General features: G+C 59.1%; 1 protein-coding gene across 2 annotated transcripts in view; it reads left to right on the forward strand.

Annotated features, from left to right (window-relative positions):
* IPO13 (importin 13) overlaps positions 1 to 17,357 on the forward strand; it is a 32,457-nt gene that overhangs the window by 3,563 nt on the left and 11,537 nt on the right. For both annotated transcript variants that reach the window (XM_050901280.1, XM_050901281.1), the window contains exons 2-10: positions 6,025 to 6,761; positions 12,421 to 12,561; positions 12,730 to 12,871; positions 13,954 to 14,120; positions 14,541 to 14,661; positions 14,969 to 15,116; positions 15,282 to 15,463; positions 16,343 to 16,369; positions 17,122 to 17,256. In XM_050901280.1, the coding sequence (XP_050757237.1) occupies positions 6,025 to 6,761; positions 12,421 to 12,561; positions 12,730 to 12,871; positions 13,954 to 14,120; positions 14,541 to 14,661; positions 14,969 to 15,116; positions 15,282 to 15,463; positions 16,343 to 16,369; positions 17,122 to 17,256 (1,800 nt within the window). The remainder of the gene's footprint in view (positions 1 to 6,024; positions 6,762 to 12,420; positions 12,562 to 12,729; positions 12,872 to 13,953; positions 14,121 to 14,540; positions 14,662 to 14,968; positions 15,117 to 15,281; positions 15,464 to 16,342; positions 16,370 to 17,121; positions 17,257 to 17,357) is intronic.

The raw sequence follows: 17,357 nt of genomic DNA on the forward strand, positions 1-17,357 counted from the left end.
CCTACCATGACAGGAGAGAGGTGGCTTTGATCACCGCTCCTCAGAGATGTTGAGCCTTGGGGATGTGACAGCTGCCGGGGCTGCCTTCCACCCGGGAGGATGGGGAGGAGAAACCCAAGTGCATCTGCTTTCTTCAGAAAAAGGTTATTGCTTGTCTTCAGAAACCTGATCAAGAGAATTACGGATACGTCAGGGTGGGGGAATGGCATCCCCTATATGGTGCACCGCTGGCAGCGGCTTGGCCACTTTTTCCTTAGAGGCAGCCCATGTATGCGAGATGTGGCAGCCATGCCGGGGATGGTAAGTTAGGGGCCTCGGGAGAGGAGATTCTTGCAAAACTGAGGGAAGCGAGGACTCACCTTGTTTAGTGTTTAAGCAGATCTTCACTGCAGAAGCAGATTTGACCCAGAGCCAACCCTGGCTGAACACCTTGCTCCTTCCTGTGGCGTGGTGGTGATGGGATGAGAGGGCAGCACCTTGTGTTTGCCAGGGCTCGGCTGTGCCCTACAAGGGCCATCACTGGAGCCTCTTCTCAGCTCCAACATCTTACAGAGCGGGAATGGGTGGGATTGGTGCCTGGGCGCCAGCAGGGATTCCTCTCTCAAAACGCTTGTGAACTCGTTCACCGAAGTGATGGGTATAAACACGAGATGGTGGGCACGGGTGTTCGGATCACCCTTGCAACTCATCCTGGGCTCTGCGCTCCCAGGGTTCCTCTCTGGTTCTGCTCACCCTTTGCTTGTGCAGGCCCCTGGCCACCACCACTGAGAGCACATGCATCTCCTACATCCCCCGTCCCTGCTGGGGACCACGCCGTTCTCTGCAAAGGGCTGCTGGCAGTGAAGCAGCGGGAGGGATGCCGTGGCTGCCGAGCTGCGTCTGGGCTGCAGCCCCTTCCGGACAGCCGAGGACTCGGTGTTGGCAAGCTGGGCTCAAAGAGGGGCTGCGAAGTGGCAGCACTTCTTAGGAGGGGGGAAAAAAACCCCGTTCTTTGGGACTGCTGGCAAAGTGTGGGTGCCTTGAGCAAGAGCAGCAATGCCTGGCAGCACACACACTGCTTTATTTTGCATCCATTTGCTATCCTCGGCGCTTCGGCAGGCTGCCACCTTCCCAGGGCTGCTGGCTGCTCAGCCTGCCCTGCCGTGGCAGGGGGAGGACGGCTGCTGCGGGGCGAGGGGAGGCAGGGATGACGTTCCCTTCGCTCGGCAGAGCCACGGTAATGGCTGTGTTGTTGCAGGCCTGGAGCGCTGGCGGTGCGAGCGCGTTCAGCTAGAAAGGACAGCGAGAGACTGCAGCGGGAGGCTTCCCGGGGGGTCCTGCTGGAAGAAGGCTGGTGGCTGCCGAGGGGCCGTGGCCACCGCCGCCCCCGGCATGCCGCAGCTGTGGGCACGGGGCAAGGAGCAGAACAGGAATATGTTTTGCAGCTTGCTGTTTCCCCTGCCAGGATGCAGACCTCAGGGCTGTACCCGCTGTCAGCTCCGTTTGCTCAAGCAGACTGGCCCCTGGAGGGGACCCGTCTCCCCATGGAGCCCCCAAGAATGGCAGGCAGCACACTCCCACTCTGTGGGGCCAGAGCCACGTGTCTGGGGCTCCTCTTGTAACCCCACAAATGGTACAGACACAACACCTCTCTGCTGGGGACCCTATGTTAACGTATTTACGCGGTGCAGACAGGGAGACAGCCTGCTGGCTCTGGGCTCCCTGCAGAAGCTCCGAGGGGTGAGGGCTGGGAGATTCTGGGCTTGTAGCAGCTCCTTTTCCCTCATGATACCAGAGTGCAACCTAAGATCAGGTGCCTTTGCTTGGCAGTAACTCTCCTTGGACTGGTCCTCCTCCACCTCCTCCTCCACAAAGTGACCAGCATGGGACCTCTGACCCGTGCCTTTTGGGCAAGCTCCCCTGCCCCAAGGCAGCTTGCTTCTGGCTCTCTTGAGGGGCTCATGCCGCTCCAGCGACTAGAGCCTAACTGAGGCTTTGGCCGCAGCTTTTTAGAGCAGGGAAAAGCCATCAAAACAAGCTTGAATTATTTTCAGCCAAGCAGAGCTGATGTTGGAGAAAGCTCCTTCCCTGGCCAAAGGGCATAGCTGACAGCCAGGCTGTTTACCAGCTCTCACGTTACAGGTCTAATTGCAGAGGAGGCAGGTCTGGTGTCAGCCACCCACTCAAATCAGAATGCACAAAGCCTCCCTGTTAGATATCGCTGCCCGATTTAATGCCTTCTGCTTCTCCCTCCTGGCACTAATGAGTTCCCCTCGTCATCTCCAGCACTTCCTGATGGGCCTGAGAGCGCTGGCTGGCACGGTGATGTCAAAGTCCAACAGCAGCCGGTGTCAGTGCCTGCCTCTGGGATGAGGACGGTGCCTTTCCTTGCTGGGGAGGAGTGTGCCGGGTGTTCAGGTACCCTTCTGCAGGGCACAGTGCCTTGCAGCCTCCTGTCCCACGCTCTCAGCAGAGGATGGTACTCAGCCAATGTGCGTGGTAGGCTAGGGAGAGAGCCTAGTCTTCTCCCAGGGGTTTCATCTGCTGCTTTGAGGTGGGCTAGGATGGTCCCAGTATTGATGGCCATCCTTGGAGGTCCTCTGGAAAGCTCTCCCGTACCGTGTAGAGCACCAGATGGGGCGTGCTGTTGGCAGCCCCAGGGCACGTGCTGCCTTGCCTCTCTACCTGGCATCCTGCACGCAGGCAGGAACAGCTGTGCTCCGGCCAGGAGCCGCCACGGCCAGTCCAGAATATTCTTGTGAATTCCAAAAGCTTGCAGCATCACTCTTCAATGTCAGCTTTGTTTCCATCTTCTGAATAAGTTAGTGTAGTTGGTAGACTTTCTCATCTTGCCACTCACCCTCTCTTCCCGAGGTGCTGAGCAGTGGAGGCTCCAGCGCACGTCCCTGGGGGCCTCTGCTGGAAACCTCCCCAGGGTTTCCCTGAGGGAGGAGCAGGACTCTGGGGTGGTGTTGCTGGGCGATGGACGCCTCTCCAGAGTGCTCACTGGTGACCGCGGGCACTGCATGCAGGGTGGAGCATGAGGGGTGCAGGCGAGGTGCTGGGGTGGTGGTGGTGGAAAAGCCGTCCGCGTGGCTGGAAAGCTGGCCCTGCCTGGGGAGGGGTCTCGCGACCCAATTGCTCACCGTTCCTCTAATGCAGTGGTAGTGACGTCTCCCCAGCATGAGCATCGAGGGGAGCATCTACGATAGTGCTCCCTCTTTGCCGTTGTTACGATGCAGCAGCCGTTTTCTTGGCATAGACAGTGCTGGAGTCTCTGCTGCCGGGGCTACGTGCAGGATGCTCACACCTCAGCCTCGTGCTGGGCTCTGCCTGGTTGCTCGCACCTCTCCCTTCAGTCGGCTGATCCCATGAAAGCACCGGGCTCTGCTTGCTTGGAGGCGTTGGCAGGATCAGACCTTAGCCAGCAGCGCCGGCAGCCCCAGCCAGGCGGGAGGTTGAGCCCACAGCTGCTTCCCGGCAGGCAGGCTGCGTCCGCCAGCCGCCGCTCTGCTGCCCCGCCACGTTCCCCGTCACCTGGGATGCTGTGTAAGGCTCGCCCCGCGTGCCCATCGCTCCAGGGGCTCGCTTCGGTGCGCCCAGAGTGTGCGCAGTGCCATGCTTTGCCTGCGCATCTCCCCAGTGTGAGACCGTGAAGCAGCAGCCCTGTAGCCAGCAGAGGTGAGTGGCTGGAGCGCTTGTGGGTTGAAAATCCAGCGCTGGAGGCCAGGTCCATCCTCCGCACATGGTGAGGTCCGTGCTTTGCAAACCTCATACTGGGTTAGAGGTTAGGGCTCCTGGGGCATATGTACACGTTGTGCCTCGTAATATATGATGCATAGGGATTTTTTTCTCCCCACAATTTTCTAAGTGTTAGCAGGAAGACTATTCAAAATTGAAGAAATCAATTAATTAGGGAATGCGTGGGGGTGTAAACAGAGAGGCTGGGAGGAGGTGGGGAAGGGTCCCGGGCTGGGGAGCCGGCAGAGGGGACCACTGCTGGCCTTTGCACCGTGTGATGGTGCCCAGCAAGCGGGGAAGGGAAAGAGTGAGCTGTCACCAACTCTGGGAATCTCAAGTGAGATTTCTTTTGGAAAGAAAATAAACAGCAAGCTCTGACAAAAGCAAGTAAGAGACTGAGCCAGTAATGGAGGAGATAGTTGGGAGCTCCAGCTCAAGCCCTGCTGCAGGATGACTCAGTCCTTAGCAAAAGAGCAGGGGTAGGAGCCAGGTTCCTACCCCCAGGAGTGGTTGAGCTTTTAGCACATCTGCAGCTACTGCTCAATAGTGAAGTAAATTCTTGCTTTGATGGGAGGGGATGACAGCACTTACCTCTGTCCCAGCAGCTGAGTGATGCTTCGGGCAAAAGTCCAGGATAACTGGGAACAGAGCAAGGTTTCAGCTAGCTGCTGCTAACTCATGGGCTCCCCTTGGCCACTCTGTCAGGACAGATTTCTCTCTCCCCGTGTCGTGCTTGTCTAGGGTTAACCTTTTCTGTGTCAGGATACATCTTTTAGTGGGACAGACGCCTGTCCCTCTGCAGCCCGTGTTGGCTGGCTCTGTCTCCTACGACGTACTTCATAACCTCTTTCTTTCTTACAAAGAGGTTATCCTCATTTTTCCCCGCCACAAAGTCTTGAACAGAGGCGTTTCAAATGATGGCCCAGGCAATGCCAGCTCTGTAAGGTTCCTGCCATTTTGTCCTGCTCTTTGGTCTTGTGCTGGGAAGCAGCTGGAGGCACAAGCACTTGCTTGGGAAGCTTGTTCCTGTGCCCCAGGCTGCCAGCTCTGCATGCTTAAAAATAGGGTTTAAATCCTCTCCTGCGTACAAGAGCCACACAAGAATTTCATAGAACTTTTTAGGGGGGAGGAGGAGGATATTTGAGACCTGGAGCCAGGATGGGGACACAAAAAATCCTCTGCACCTGCTGGAATCATCCTCTGATTTGCTGGTGGGGTGCGATGGGTGCCTGATAGCCTGACAAATGCCATTGCTTTTCCTTGCTCCTGGCGTGTGCAGTCAGCGATTTGAAATGAAACGCACTGTGCCAGGCAGAAAACCTTGCTGCTGGAAGATGGAGTTCAGGCAAGGGGTAGTTACTCTCCCCCTCCGTGTGCGAGGGCATCACTCGTTACCAGTTGCACCCGCTCAGGATAAGTAACTAATTGGTGTTGGCCTTAAGATCTATATACTGTTCCTCTGCAAATAAAGCGTTGTGGCCTGCGTGAGGCTGTTCACGTGGATCTGGGTTCTGCAAAGCAGTAACTAGATCTCCCAAAGCTGTCGGAGCAGGTAAGTGATGTTCGCCTTCTCCATACGGCGAGATGGAGTGAGCAGCCCTAGACTGTCACGGGAGCGGGGAGCAGAGGCAGGGTTAGATGCCAGCTCTCCTGGCTCAGCTGTAACTGGGCGGGTTTGGGAATACTTCAGAGGGACTCTGTGGAGGGATTAATCCCTGAGTTTAGTGACTGTGGGTTTCCAGGGCTCTGTACAACCTGACAGACGAAGATATCTGCAGCAGCTCTTGTGTTCCTTGGGCTCCTGGATGCAAGCTTTGGGCCACACGTGCTTTCTGAGAGCCAGTGCATCCACAGCACCTTTCTGAGAGCGGGTGTGGGTGGAAGGCAGGAGTGCTGGTGTGCCGTGTCCCTTACAGCCCTCGTGCAGGCAGAGGGGTCCTGCACCCACCCCAGTGACGGTGCATCAGCAGGGAAGCAGGCAGGTTCGGCATGAGTGAAGGCGAGGATGGGAGATGACTAAGGAAAAGAAATTTCCAGAGTGCAGCATGAGAGGAGGAGGGGAAGAATGCTTTGCAGGTCCTCGCCGGCTGCCAGATTGCTCTCGCTTTGCCGAGGGTCCAAGGAGGGAGGCCAGCTAACGCAGTCTGATGCGAGGAGGGAGGCTGGCTTGGCAGGGCAGTGGCTGGCGGGCAGCCCGGGCACTGGGCTCTGTCCCGATGAGCCTTCCCGATGAGCCTTCCCCTGGCGGGACCGGCCACGGTGGTGCTCCTCAGCTGCTCTAGGATGCTTCCCTCTCTCTTCCAGGCTCTCCATCAGCTGTATTATGACCCAAACATCGAGAACAAGAACTTGGCTCAGAAATGGCTGATGCAGGCGCAGGTTTCCCCCGAGGCGTGGCACTTCAGCTGGCTGCTTCTCCACATGGACAAGGTGCCCGAGATCCAGTACTTCGGAGCCAGCGCTCTGCACATTAAAATCTCCCGTTACTGGAATGACATCCCAGCCGACCAGTACGAGAGCCTCAAGTCGCAGCTCTTCACCCACATCACCCGCTTTGCCAGCGGCTCCAAGATCGTGCTGACCCGGCTGTGCGTGGCGCTGGCCTCCCTGGCGCTCAGCATGATGCCGGAGGCTTGGCCCTGCGCCGTGGCAGACATGGTGCGCATGTTCCAGGCAGAGGACTCCAACGTGGATGGGCGAGCGCGGTGCCTGGCGCTGCTGGAGCTGCTGACGGTGCTGCCCGAGGAGTTTCAGACCAGCCGCCTGCCGCAGTACCGCAAGGGCCAGGTACGCAGCGTCCTGGCGCAGGAGTGCGGCTCCGTCTTCCCTTTGCTGGAGCAGCTGCTGCAGCAGCAGGACTCCCCGGGTTTCATCAAGCAGAAGGTGTTGAAGTGCTTCTCCAGCTGGGTGCAGCTGGAGATCCCGCTGATGGACTGCGAGAACCTGATCCAGGCAGCTTTCACCTCTCTGCAGGACCCGGAGCTCTTTGACACAGCGGTGGAGGCTGTTGTCAATGCCATTTCCCAGCCCGATGCCCAGAGGTAAGGGCAGCCTCTCCCATGCACTGCGGGCTGGTGCTCCTGGGCATCGATGGGGGAGCGGGGTGGGGAGGAAAAACCTCAGGCTTTTTTCTAGCTACCGTTGGCCTTGGAGGTGATGATGACAGGGTTTGGAAGTGGGAGATGTTAAAAGCAGCCAGAGGATACTGGTTTCACATGGTTGGTCCTGGAAGGCTTTGCACCATGGTTGACTTATAGGGACCATGTAGTCTTGGGCAGCTGCAGCCCATCTCCACCCTCCTCCTCTCAAGCAGACGAGGATGCTCCCTTCTGGCTCCTCATGTCAGATCCTGCAGCACCCGACCAGGGAGCAGCTGCCTGGCTCATGCCAGGGGGAGTTCAGAGACCCTCCTCTGCCTTGTGCTGCTGGTCCAGCCAAAGAGCTGATTTGATGCAGAGATAATAAAACCAGACCTGTCGGTCTTCTCCCGGCTCCAACAGCTCATGCCAGCCGAGGACTCGTCCTTTGTTTGTGGCCATGGCTGCCCCTGGAGCAGCTGAGCTGGGAGCTGGGACAGGTCCTGCTGGGGCCGCGCTGTGGGGCTCCGGGCTCGTCTGCTTGGCCGCGTTGTCCGAGCTGCTGTCAGCTCTCTGGACTGATGCCCGCAGAAAGGAAAGTACCATCTCCGGTTCCCGTGGCCACATCCCCTCCTGGCTGCTTAGCAACCTTCCCCCGAAGAGGAGGATTTCCTTGAAGGCTGGGCTGAGCTGCTGCTGCTGTGTATCCCTGTGCATCGCTGCGCATCGCACAGCCTCCGACCCTCTGCAGCGGTGTGGATGCTGCTGCTGCTGCGGTTGTGAGCCCTGGTCCTCCGCTTGGCTTCAGGGCAGGGGCAGCTGGTGTGGTCCCCAGCTCGGGGGCAGCCTGGGGCTGTCCTCTTCAATGACAAGGGGGTTGCATCTGGAGACTGCAAGTCCTGGTGCACAAAGGGACCCATCACGATTTTGATGTGTTGCTGGGTGTGGGAGGGGTTGCCTCATTTGCTAGCATTCAGAAGATGACCACAAGCAGCTTTTCCTTGTACCCAGCAAAGGCTGTGGGCCAGCCCAAACCTTTGTAGCAGGATTGGTGCAGAAAATGAGAAGGTGAGAGAAGGTGACTTGCAGTTCTGAAATGTTGGACTCTCTGTCTTCCTTGTTTCCATTTCCCTTGAATCTCAGAAGTCCCTTGGCTGTGATTCCCCACCTGTGTGCAGGAGCCTGGCCCTGCAGCGCTGTTCTTCAGCTGCATTAATAGCCTAAACTTTCTGTTGAGCTTTCAAAGTGAATTTTGGTGAGAAGTGTAGCTGACAGTGGAGTTTCCTGTCTGCTCCCATGCTGACCGTGCCATGCAGTTTCTGGCCCCGTTCGGTCCTGCCACGCTGTCTGCTCCCTTACAGCATCACCAGCGCTTGCTCTCCATCCTTCTCCCTGGAGGCATTATCGGCCACGGCAGAGCACCTTCCTGTCCACGGGTGTGCAGGCAGTGGCCAGGATGGGGCGGGCAGCCGGCCTGAAAGGCTGCCCAGTGTGTAAGCCTGGCGCAGCCCCGACTCCCGGCGCGCGGGGACAGCAGTGGCATTGTCACAGGGATGCCCTGCCAGGCGGCATGTGGTGTAGGCTGCTCCAGGGAGGAGCAGGGCTGTGCTCCATGGTAAGATCTGGGATGGCTTCAGGAGTGGGGTAGCTCACAGAGCCACCGCTTCCCAGCCTTGGTGTGGTCTCTCTTCCCCTTTGTTCCTTGTGTCCTCCATCCCGCATCCCTCCTCCTGGTGCCGGCTGTCCCACCCCTCCGGCTTTGTTGCTCAGCCATGGTGGATCCAGCTCTTCCTCGAGCCCCCAGGGAGTCTCCTGACCTTTCTGTCTCTTATCTTGACAGTCTGGGAGATCCCTGCTGCTTCTCAGCCACTCTCATTCTCTGCGGTCTCTCACCTTTGTTTCTGCAGCGGCCTGGCTCCCCACTGTCCTTGGCCACAGGCTCAGAGCATCCTCAGCACTGGGCTGCTGACATGGTCCTCTCCAGAGCTTTGTAGGGCATCGCTCTGTGAGAGGGTCGGTCTCAGGGCTCCCCGCTTTCCCACAGGTTCTGCTGGGTGTTATGGACCCTGTGTCTTTCCTCCTCGCCCCCTCCCAGCTGGCTTCATTGACATTGGTGCGGAGGCGATCATGCAGGTGTGCTTCTACCATCAGCAGAAGGCTCAGTGGCTCCTGAGCTATACTATAATACTTCTGCTGCTGAGAGTTAGGTAGCTCGGGGGTCATCTTCCCAGGGGAGCACCACCTTGCAAGGCATCCCTCACGCTGCAGCTCCTCACCCTGGGAGCAGTCCGCTGTCCAGGTGGAGAAGGGCAGGTGAGACCTCATGGGCAAGGATCACCTGGCCATGGCTCTGCCTCACTCTTGGGTAAGTCACTTGTGCCAGTGGCTTCCATTTCCCTGCCTGCGAGCAGCAGCGGGTGGCTTTCCTGCTTCTGAGGTGTTACTAGAGATGATGCAGCAGAGATTTGTAGGTGCAAAGCATTTGATTTCCTTACCTGCCAGGTGGGTGGGAGCCCTTTGCACCCAGAGGAGGGGGTGTCTCGGGCGTTGCTGGAGTCTGGACGCCGCTCCTTTGTTAGGATATGGCATTCCTGAGAAGAAGCCTTGGAGGCTTGGGCAGGAGCTTGCAACTGGAGCACGTCTGCACACACCACCACTCTCAGGTGCAGTGGGAAGCGCCTGAGTCACAGGAGGGCAGGAACAGAGATACTGTTGCATCTCATTTGCAGAGGAGGCTTGGGCTGGATTTTCTGTGTCATTTGAGGATTATCCTCCGGCTAAGCGGGTCAGAGAGCTCGGTGGCACGTGCTGCAGGGGGAGAGCTGGCACGCAGCACTTGGCCACGCTCCTGCAGCCTGGCGAGTATGGTGGAGGGGAGAGGGACCTCCACGTGGTGTGTGCCCATGGTGGGAGTTACAGAGCATGGGCATCGGACACTGAGCTGCCTCTCTGAAAGCAGTAGGGTGTTGCTGCAGCGGTGGAGCTGGCGGGATCGCAGGTGTCCAGGTGGGATTGCTTGGTGTCCAACCCATCCCTTCCTGGTATTGGCACCTGATGCTGAATCCCTGAAGAAGAATTGCACTAGAAGTGTTTTCCAAGAGCTTCATTAGAAACAGGTTTTTAATATGTTGTTTTTTTTCATCAAGACATGGCTCAGATTTTAGATTAGGAAGGATGAGATTGTCTCGTGTGAGCTGCCCGTATCTCCCCTCTGCAGGTTGTCCCCTGTACCATGGTGTGGTTTGGGGAGGGTTGTGGGAAGAGCAGAGGAGGTGCTGGTCCCACGGAGGGAGCTGTGGATGCTGCAGTTCACTGGGCTTTGAGAAGGGACCATACAAACTCACAGAAGAAAAATTTGCTCAGCTGCTAAATACCAAAATAGCAAGTCTTGCTCAGGAAGGCTAGCACAAATCGCTGGAGGGAAATACATGGGGAGCCATCACTGTATGGCTGCCACCTTCATACACTCTTTCACAGGCATTCCCAGTCATCGGCTGCTGGAGACAGGCTGCTCAGCTGGGCGGCCAGGGGCTTGCCTGGGCTGGGATGGTCTTGTCCTCTCCTGCCCAGTGCTGGGGCTGCCGGGGGTGGGAAGTGGTGGCTGGCAGCAGGGCCGGCAGGCACGGTGTCTGCCTCCTGGGGCAAGCTGTGCGCCTGGTCAGGGTCGTGGCGCCAGCTGGTCGCTCGGGGCTGGGAAGCAGCATTGAGTAGGTGGGGTGGCCTGGGGCTCCGTGCTCCTGGATGTGGAAGAGAGGAGCCCGGCTCTGGCTGGCTTGGGCATGGCTCTTGGGCGACTGGTTCAAACAACTCACCTAGAGCAGGAGTCTCCCTCTTTGCTGTGGACCCTTACGTCTGCATAGGCAGTGAGCAGAGCAAGGTGGTGCTCAGGACGTGGTTCACCCAACCTTTTCTAGAAGCCTTCACTAACATGGGATGAGTTGCAGCATGGAAGCAAATCCGGGTGGTTCTCTCTGTTGGCTGTGCAGGGAGTCCAGAGGACTAGGTCAGGTCTAGGCATCTGCACTCGGAGTATTTCAAGGTAACCAGCAGAAGCAGATCCTTGTCATAAACTCCTAAAGTCGTGAAAACGTCTTTAAGGTAATGTGAGCCCAGTGCTGTGGAAGAAGGATGGCTTTGCCCTACACTGGAGCAGTGGAACATCCCCTGTCCCTTTTTGTCAGCTCCCTTGGGCTGACCCTGACTGCGGCATTGGTTCCCTGGCAGAGAAGCTGGTGAATTCCCAAATTCTCCCTTATCACAGTGCTCCCACACTGCCACAGGCATCACTCACAGGACATCAGAGACTTGAAAATGATTTACACACAAATACCTGTCCCCTTCGCCCTGTGATTTCCTCTGGGGGAGAGGAGCGAGGGGGGGGGCGACCCCCGGCAGCACACAGCACACAGAGGGGATGTCGAGGTGGAGACTCCCTCTTCCCTCTGTCTTCTCCCACTGACCCAGACCTAGAAGCTGCCGCCACTAGCACGGCTCTCTCCCTGCGCTAGTGGCACTGATGGCTGTGTTCACTCCTACGTCAGGCATAGCAAGAGCTGCCGGTGCACTGGGCAGCCCTGCTGCTCCGGGGTGACCGTGTGGCTGTCCTGGTGTCAGCACTCACACGTCTTCCCCGTGGTGGGCACAGGAGAGCTGGCATCATGTGTGCCTCCTGCTCCGAGCATCCTTGGCCCCGCACCTGCGTGCAGTGGGGCAGGCGGGGAGCGCACAGAATAGCTGCAGCTCCGGATAACACGCCTGGGCGGGCAGGGAAATGGCAGGCTGCTCATCAGCCTCCGGCACGGCCTCTCTCCGGGGGCCCTGGGCTGCGTTTCACCTTGGCTGCCTCCTTCTCGTTGCCTTGGTTACCATCACTTACAGGCAGCAGTGCGGAGGGGAGGCTGATGTGCGTGATGTGATGTGGGAGAGCTGTGCCATGCAGGGCTGCGGCAGCCCAGGAGGGTGGGGGGCCGGGGAGACGTGCCATGGGGCCAGCATCCTCCCTGGGTAGGAGTCCCTGAGGGTAGCTGCCCACTTCATCCCAGCCAGAGAGCACAATCAAGATGTGCCCATGCTGGAGAGTCATGCAGCTTCCCACCGGCAGTTCTGGCTGCCTCCATGCAGAGCTGAGAAGCACAGGCTGCAAGCATGGCAAAAAGAGCCCACAGGTCTGCCCTCGCCGCCCTTCTCCCGCTCTCCATCCCCACTGATGCTGCAGCCCGTGGGCACAGCTCTCTCGGAGCTGGTCATGACAGTGACAATTTAGTGCTGGTCGGGGGGTGCTGGCAGCCCTGCTGGCAGGTTCGGGCAGACAGAGGCAGATGCCCACACCGTGGTGCAGTGGGGGATTTGCACAGAGCTGATGGCCGCTGGCTCGACCCTTCTCTTCGCTTGCAGAGGCTCCGCTGTGGGAGTACTTGGGCTTTCAGCCTTTGTCCCGATGCCACAGGCTGGGAGGAGAGTCCCTGTAAGCAGTAAAGGCTCCTGGATGTGTCCTGTTGCACAAAGCAGCCTTCCAGTAGGGAAAGGTGGGCAGGAGCACTGGGAGAGCATCAGGAGGGATGGATGTCATGGCAGCCGGTGCCGGTGAGGCAATGCCCGGCACTGATTCAGGCTGTGCTTGCAGGTACGTGAACACCCTCCTGAAGCTCATCCCCCCTGTGCTGGGGCTCCAAGAGCAGCTGCGCCAGGCGGTCCAGAGCGGGGACATGGAGACGTCGCATGGGATCTGCCGCATTGCTGTGGCCTTGGGGGAGAACCACTCCCGGTGAGTGCTGGGGACGGTCCCTAGGAGAGGGAATAAGCTTGGAGCAGCCCACTGTTCCCCACATGCTGCTTTGTCCAGGGCCTGTCCTGCACCCGGTCATGTGTGTCAGGGCAGAGGAGCAAGTCTCGCAGCGGTGGTGCCACCCTGACCGTGCTCTCTGCTCCCCAGGGCCCTCCTGGACCAAGTGGAGCACTGGCAGAGCTTCCTGGCCCTGGTCAACATGATCATGTTCTGCACCGGCATCCCTGGGCACTACCCTGTCAATGAAACCACCAGCTCCTTGACGCTGACGTTCTGGTACACGCTGCAGGTCAGTGGCCATCGTGGGGCAGGCTGCCCGGATCCTGTGCTCCAGGCAGTGCTGGAGGCACCGGTGCATGGGGACTGGGGTCTGGCCTGGCTGCGTTTGGTCCCCAGGGATTTCCGATGTCCCCCGCTCCTCGCCCTGCACTTGCAGCCGCCACAGGGCACATACCTGAGAAATGCTGGTCCCATGGCTTGCTTTTTCCACCCCCAGTCTTCCTTGGAAGTCTGAGCCAGCCTTTAAGGGCCTTATTAACATAACTAATTAAAACTTCATGCTAATTTTTTTTTTCCAGCAGCGGACCTAGTTGTTTAGCTCCTTGGTGCGCGGCTGCACCGGCTGCAGGCAGGGAAAAGAGCATGTGCCAGCTTACTGTGGTCTAGACCCTGCTGCCAGGCTGGCGGTCGTGGCCTCTCGGAAGAGGAAAGAGAGGGCTGGGGGCTGCTAGTGGCTGCCCAGCGTGGGTTCCCTCTCCCAGGGCCAGTGTTCCCTGCGCCAACAGAGCAGCCCTGCCATGCCGTGCTCTATTTTTAGCCCCCATTCATCCCCCCAGCTCCATTCCTCCGCAATCTGATGCGGCGTGGCTGAGCGTGGGCAGGGAGGGGGGCGATGTTGATGCTGTGCTGGCAGCTCCTCTGCTGCACAGGGCCGGGCTGAGGCTCCCACCTCCTCTCGCTGCTTCTCCAGATGGGTCTGAGGATATGGGTGCAGGCAGGAGGGTGCTGTGCTCCCCAGGCACCCGTCCCAGCCTGCCTCTCAGGGGTCCGAGGCATACATGCTCCTGATGCAGGCATGCTCCCAAGGCTAGGACACGGCAGGGCAGTGCCACCCCGCTGTAACCATGCTGTCCTCAAATGCCTGAGGGTCCACCCAGCTGCTGGGGCTTCTGGCATCTTGCCTCCAGATAACCCTGCTGCTGCAGAAGGGCTTGGCAGCAGGTGGACCTTGGAGAGCTGGAAATGCAACCTCCGAGGTGTGACAGGTCCCACCAACCCTGGGAGATGCCCCTGAGCCCCCCGTGAAGCGGGCGTGCTCGCTCCATTTTCTTTCCCCTGCAACACCTGATGTATTCCTTTTCCTGCCGCCAGGACGATATCCTCTCCTTTGAGCCGGACAAGCAGGCGGTGTACCAGCAAGTCTACAGGCCTGTCTACTTCCAGCTGGTGGACGTGCTGCTGCACAAAGCCCAGTTCCCCTCCGATGAGGAGTATGGCTTCTGGTCTTCGGATGAGAAGGAGCAGTTCCGGATATACAGGTACAGCTGGGGCATGCCTTTCTGTGGGCAGCAGGAGCAGGGCACGTTGCTCCCTGCCTGGACGTGACTTTAGGCTTGGAGGTGGGTTTGCTTGTCAGGCAGGCAAGGACGCAGGCAGCATCTTGCCTCCCTGGAGCCTGAGCGCTGTGGGGACACCTAAGGAGGAACATGGAGGAGATTCTTTCCACCAAGAGTTGTTTTGGCTGTGGTGGTGATATGGAAATGAGCTGGTGTTTTGGTGCGGCACCAGTTGCCCTGCCTAGGAAGCCCTGGGAGCGCTCTGCATTGGCTGGGGCAGTGTCCTTGTGCAGGCAGCGCCTGCACCCTGCCTGTCAGCGGGAGGGGAAGTAACGTGTCTGCGCGTGGAGTGCTCTGCAGGGGATGGGGACAGCATTTGGAGACCCCCCGTGTTCTCTGCAGGGTGGACATCTCTGACACGCTGATGTACGTGTACGAGATGCTGGGCGCTGAGCTCCTGAGCAGCCTCTATGACAAACTGGGACGTCTCCTGACCAACACGGAGCAGCCGTCCACGTGGCAGGTGAGCGAGGGGACCTGGGCGCCAGGTTGATGGCTACCAGCCCCTCGGGGACCTATCCTTGCCACAGGGTGTCGAGAGCAAGGGGACGTGATAGAGGCGAGGAGCATGACCACCTTGCCACCACACATGCAGGCTCTCTGGGGTCTGCTGGGGAGAGGAACAGATCTGCTTCCCTGTCCTTAGCGCTGCCCAGGGACCAGCCTCCTCGGCCACTGTTGGGGGGTCTCAGCTAGTGCCTGGAGCTGGGGCTGGAGTGGGCATCAGGGGTCAATGCGTGGCTCTGACAGTGCCTCTCCTGCCCTGGCAGCACACAGAGGCCTTGCTCTACGGCTTCCAGTCCATTGCCGAGACCATCGACGTGAACTACTCCGACGTGGTGCCGGGGCTGATCGGCCTCATTCCCCGGATCAGCATCAGCAACGTGCAGCTTGCTGACACCGTCATGTTCACTATCGGTGAGGCCTTTGCTTGTTCGCAGGCTGGGCTGGGGAGGAGGAACCCCTCTGAGACCGCTCCTGCCCAGCAATAACAGCGGTGAAAAGCAAAGCTGAGCATCCCGGGACGCAGGGAGCAAAAGCCCGCGGCGCAGTCCTGTGGTCTGATCCCGTCTGTGTGCACAGGGGCCCTGTCGGAATGGCTGGCTGATCACCCCGTCATGATTAACAACGTGCTGCCGCTGGTGCTCCAAGCGCTGGGCAACCCTGAGCTCTCCATCTCCAGTGTCTCCACCCTGAAGAAGATCTGCCGGGAGTGCAAGTACGACCTGCCACCCTATGCTGCCAACATCGTCGCCGTGTCGCAGGTAGGAGCTGGATGCAGATGGACATGTGGTGGTGACCTGGGATGTGCTCTGTGCACACCCTTTCCTCTGCAAGGATCAGGGCAGGGGGATGCAAAGCAGCAGCTCAGGGCATCTTGCTTGGCGTGGGAGACTTGTCTGTCCTGTTCCTAGGCCAGCAGGCCCAGGTGGCAGGCCCTGTGTCCTGCTGTGAGAGCAGAAATGGCAGGCAGTGGCAGACACGACTGCCAAGGGGTCTGCTGGGGTTGCACTCGGGCGTTTGTCCTTTCCCCGGGGTTTTGTTTGCCTTGTTGGGAGCAGCATCCTGCCAGCTCTGCACCCGCCAGGCAGCTGGTGCCACTGCTGAGCGTCTTGGGGGGCATCCTGGTGTTCAGACCTCTCCATGGAGACTGAGCTAGTCCCTGCAGTGCCAGGGCAGCTTGTCCCGTGATCTTTCTTGGCTCTCAAGATTTGGGGCAGATGGGGCTCAGAGTCCCGAGGCACTAGGAGGAGGGCTGGGCTTGGGCGGGCTGCCAGGGTGTGCATGGGAGCAGAGAGGGGCTGGTGGAGGGGATGAGTCTCTGCTTTTAGAGCCTGGGGGACACTGTCGCTGGAGTAAGGAAGCCCTGGCTGAGGTTGGCTCCTCGAGCCATCCTGCTGCAGAGCCCGTCCAGGTCAGGGGCTCCCCTCGCTGGGTGGCTGAGTGCGCTGGCTCGGGGAAGAGCTTACCAGGGGACAAGGATTTTGCTCCCTGCCTGTGGTGGGTTGTGGGGAGTGCATGCCGCTTGTCTGTGCCCACACTGGTGTTGGTTGTCTTGACCTCCTGCGTCAGTCCTGCCTCCTGGAAGGGAAGGGGCTTTCTGCAGCACTCACCCTTTTTCTCTGTCCCCTTCCCTTTGGCAGGAGGTGTTGATGAAGCAGATTCACAAGGTAAGAGGGGCTGGCTTACACCTCTGGCTGGTTCTGCTTGCCTCCCCATACCCCTTAGTTGAGCTCAGCTGAAGACACGAGGGGTGCCATCGCAAGCTGGGCTGTCCCCGGAGGAGAGCTCAGCGCTGCAGCCATCGTGTGCAGGGCCAGGAGTGCCTGCTGGCTGCCTCTCGCTGCTGGGCTTCCACTGCACGTGGGCTGGGGTTGCGCTGCAGGGCACATCCCTATAGAGAGGGAAGCCCCCAGGGAGGCTTAACTCCAGCAGTTCCCAGTCACTCCAAGCCCAAGGATGCCGAGACAGCAGGCATGTCTTCAAGAGGAAAAAGAAGGGAGATAAGTGTGGGGACAGAGCCCAGGCTGTGCCTGTGACCAGGATGGGGTGGGACGCTTGACCCCACAGGGACTGAGACAGGCTGTGCAAAGGATGGTGTGCCGAGGTAGGGTGAGTGGTGCCAGCGTGGAGATCTGTGGGCACTGACTGGTCTTCCCTTGGCGGGTTGCTGGGAAGAGGCCAGGTGTGCTGGTGGCAGAGTGCCTGTTCCCTGGGTTCTGCCATGCTGGTAGGGAGCTGCTCCCCTCTCCTGCAGTGAGATGCACCTAGACTGACCCAGATAGAGCAGCTCAGGAGCTGCAGCACACTGGGGTGCTGGCTTTGCTGGCTGGGCCCCTGGCAGCTGTCTTAGCTAGCATGTGTGTGGTAGGGCTGCAGGCTGGGCAGTGACCTGCCCCATTGTGTCTCCTCTCTGTCCCAGACGAGCCAGTGCATGTGGCTGATGCAGGCTCTTGGTTTCCTGCTCTCTGCACTGCAAGTGGAGGAGATCCTGAAGAACCTGCACTCCCTGATCACCCCCTACATCCAGCAGCTGGAAAAGCTGGCTGACGAAACGGTGAGTGCCCACGTCCTACCTCTGTCCAGAAGTGGCTTCTCCCGCTGGCTGTAGCCCTGGGGCTGCTGTGTTGAAGCAGCGCTCTTGAACGTGGGCTCAAG

This window comes from Gymnogyps californianus, chromosome 8 (assembly GCF_018139145.2).
Source record: "Gymnogyps californianus isolate 813 chromosome 8, ASM1813914v2, whole genome shotgun sequence".
Lineage (NCBI taxonomy): Eukaryota > Metazoa > Chordata > Aves > Accipitriformes > Cathartidae > Gymnogyps > Gymnogyps californianus.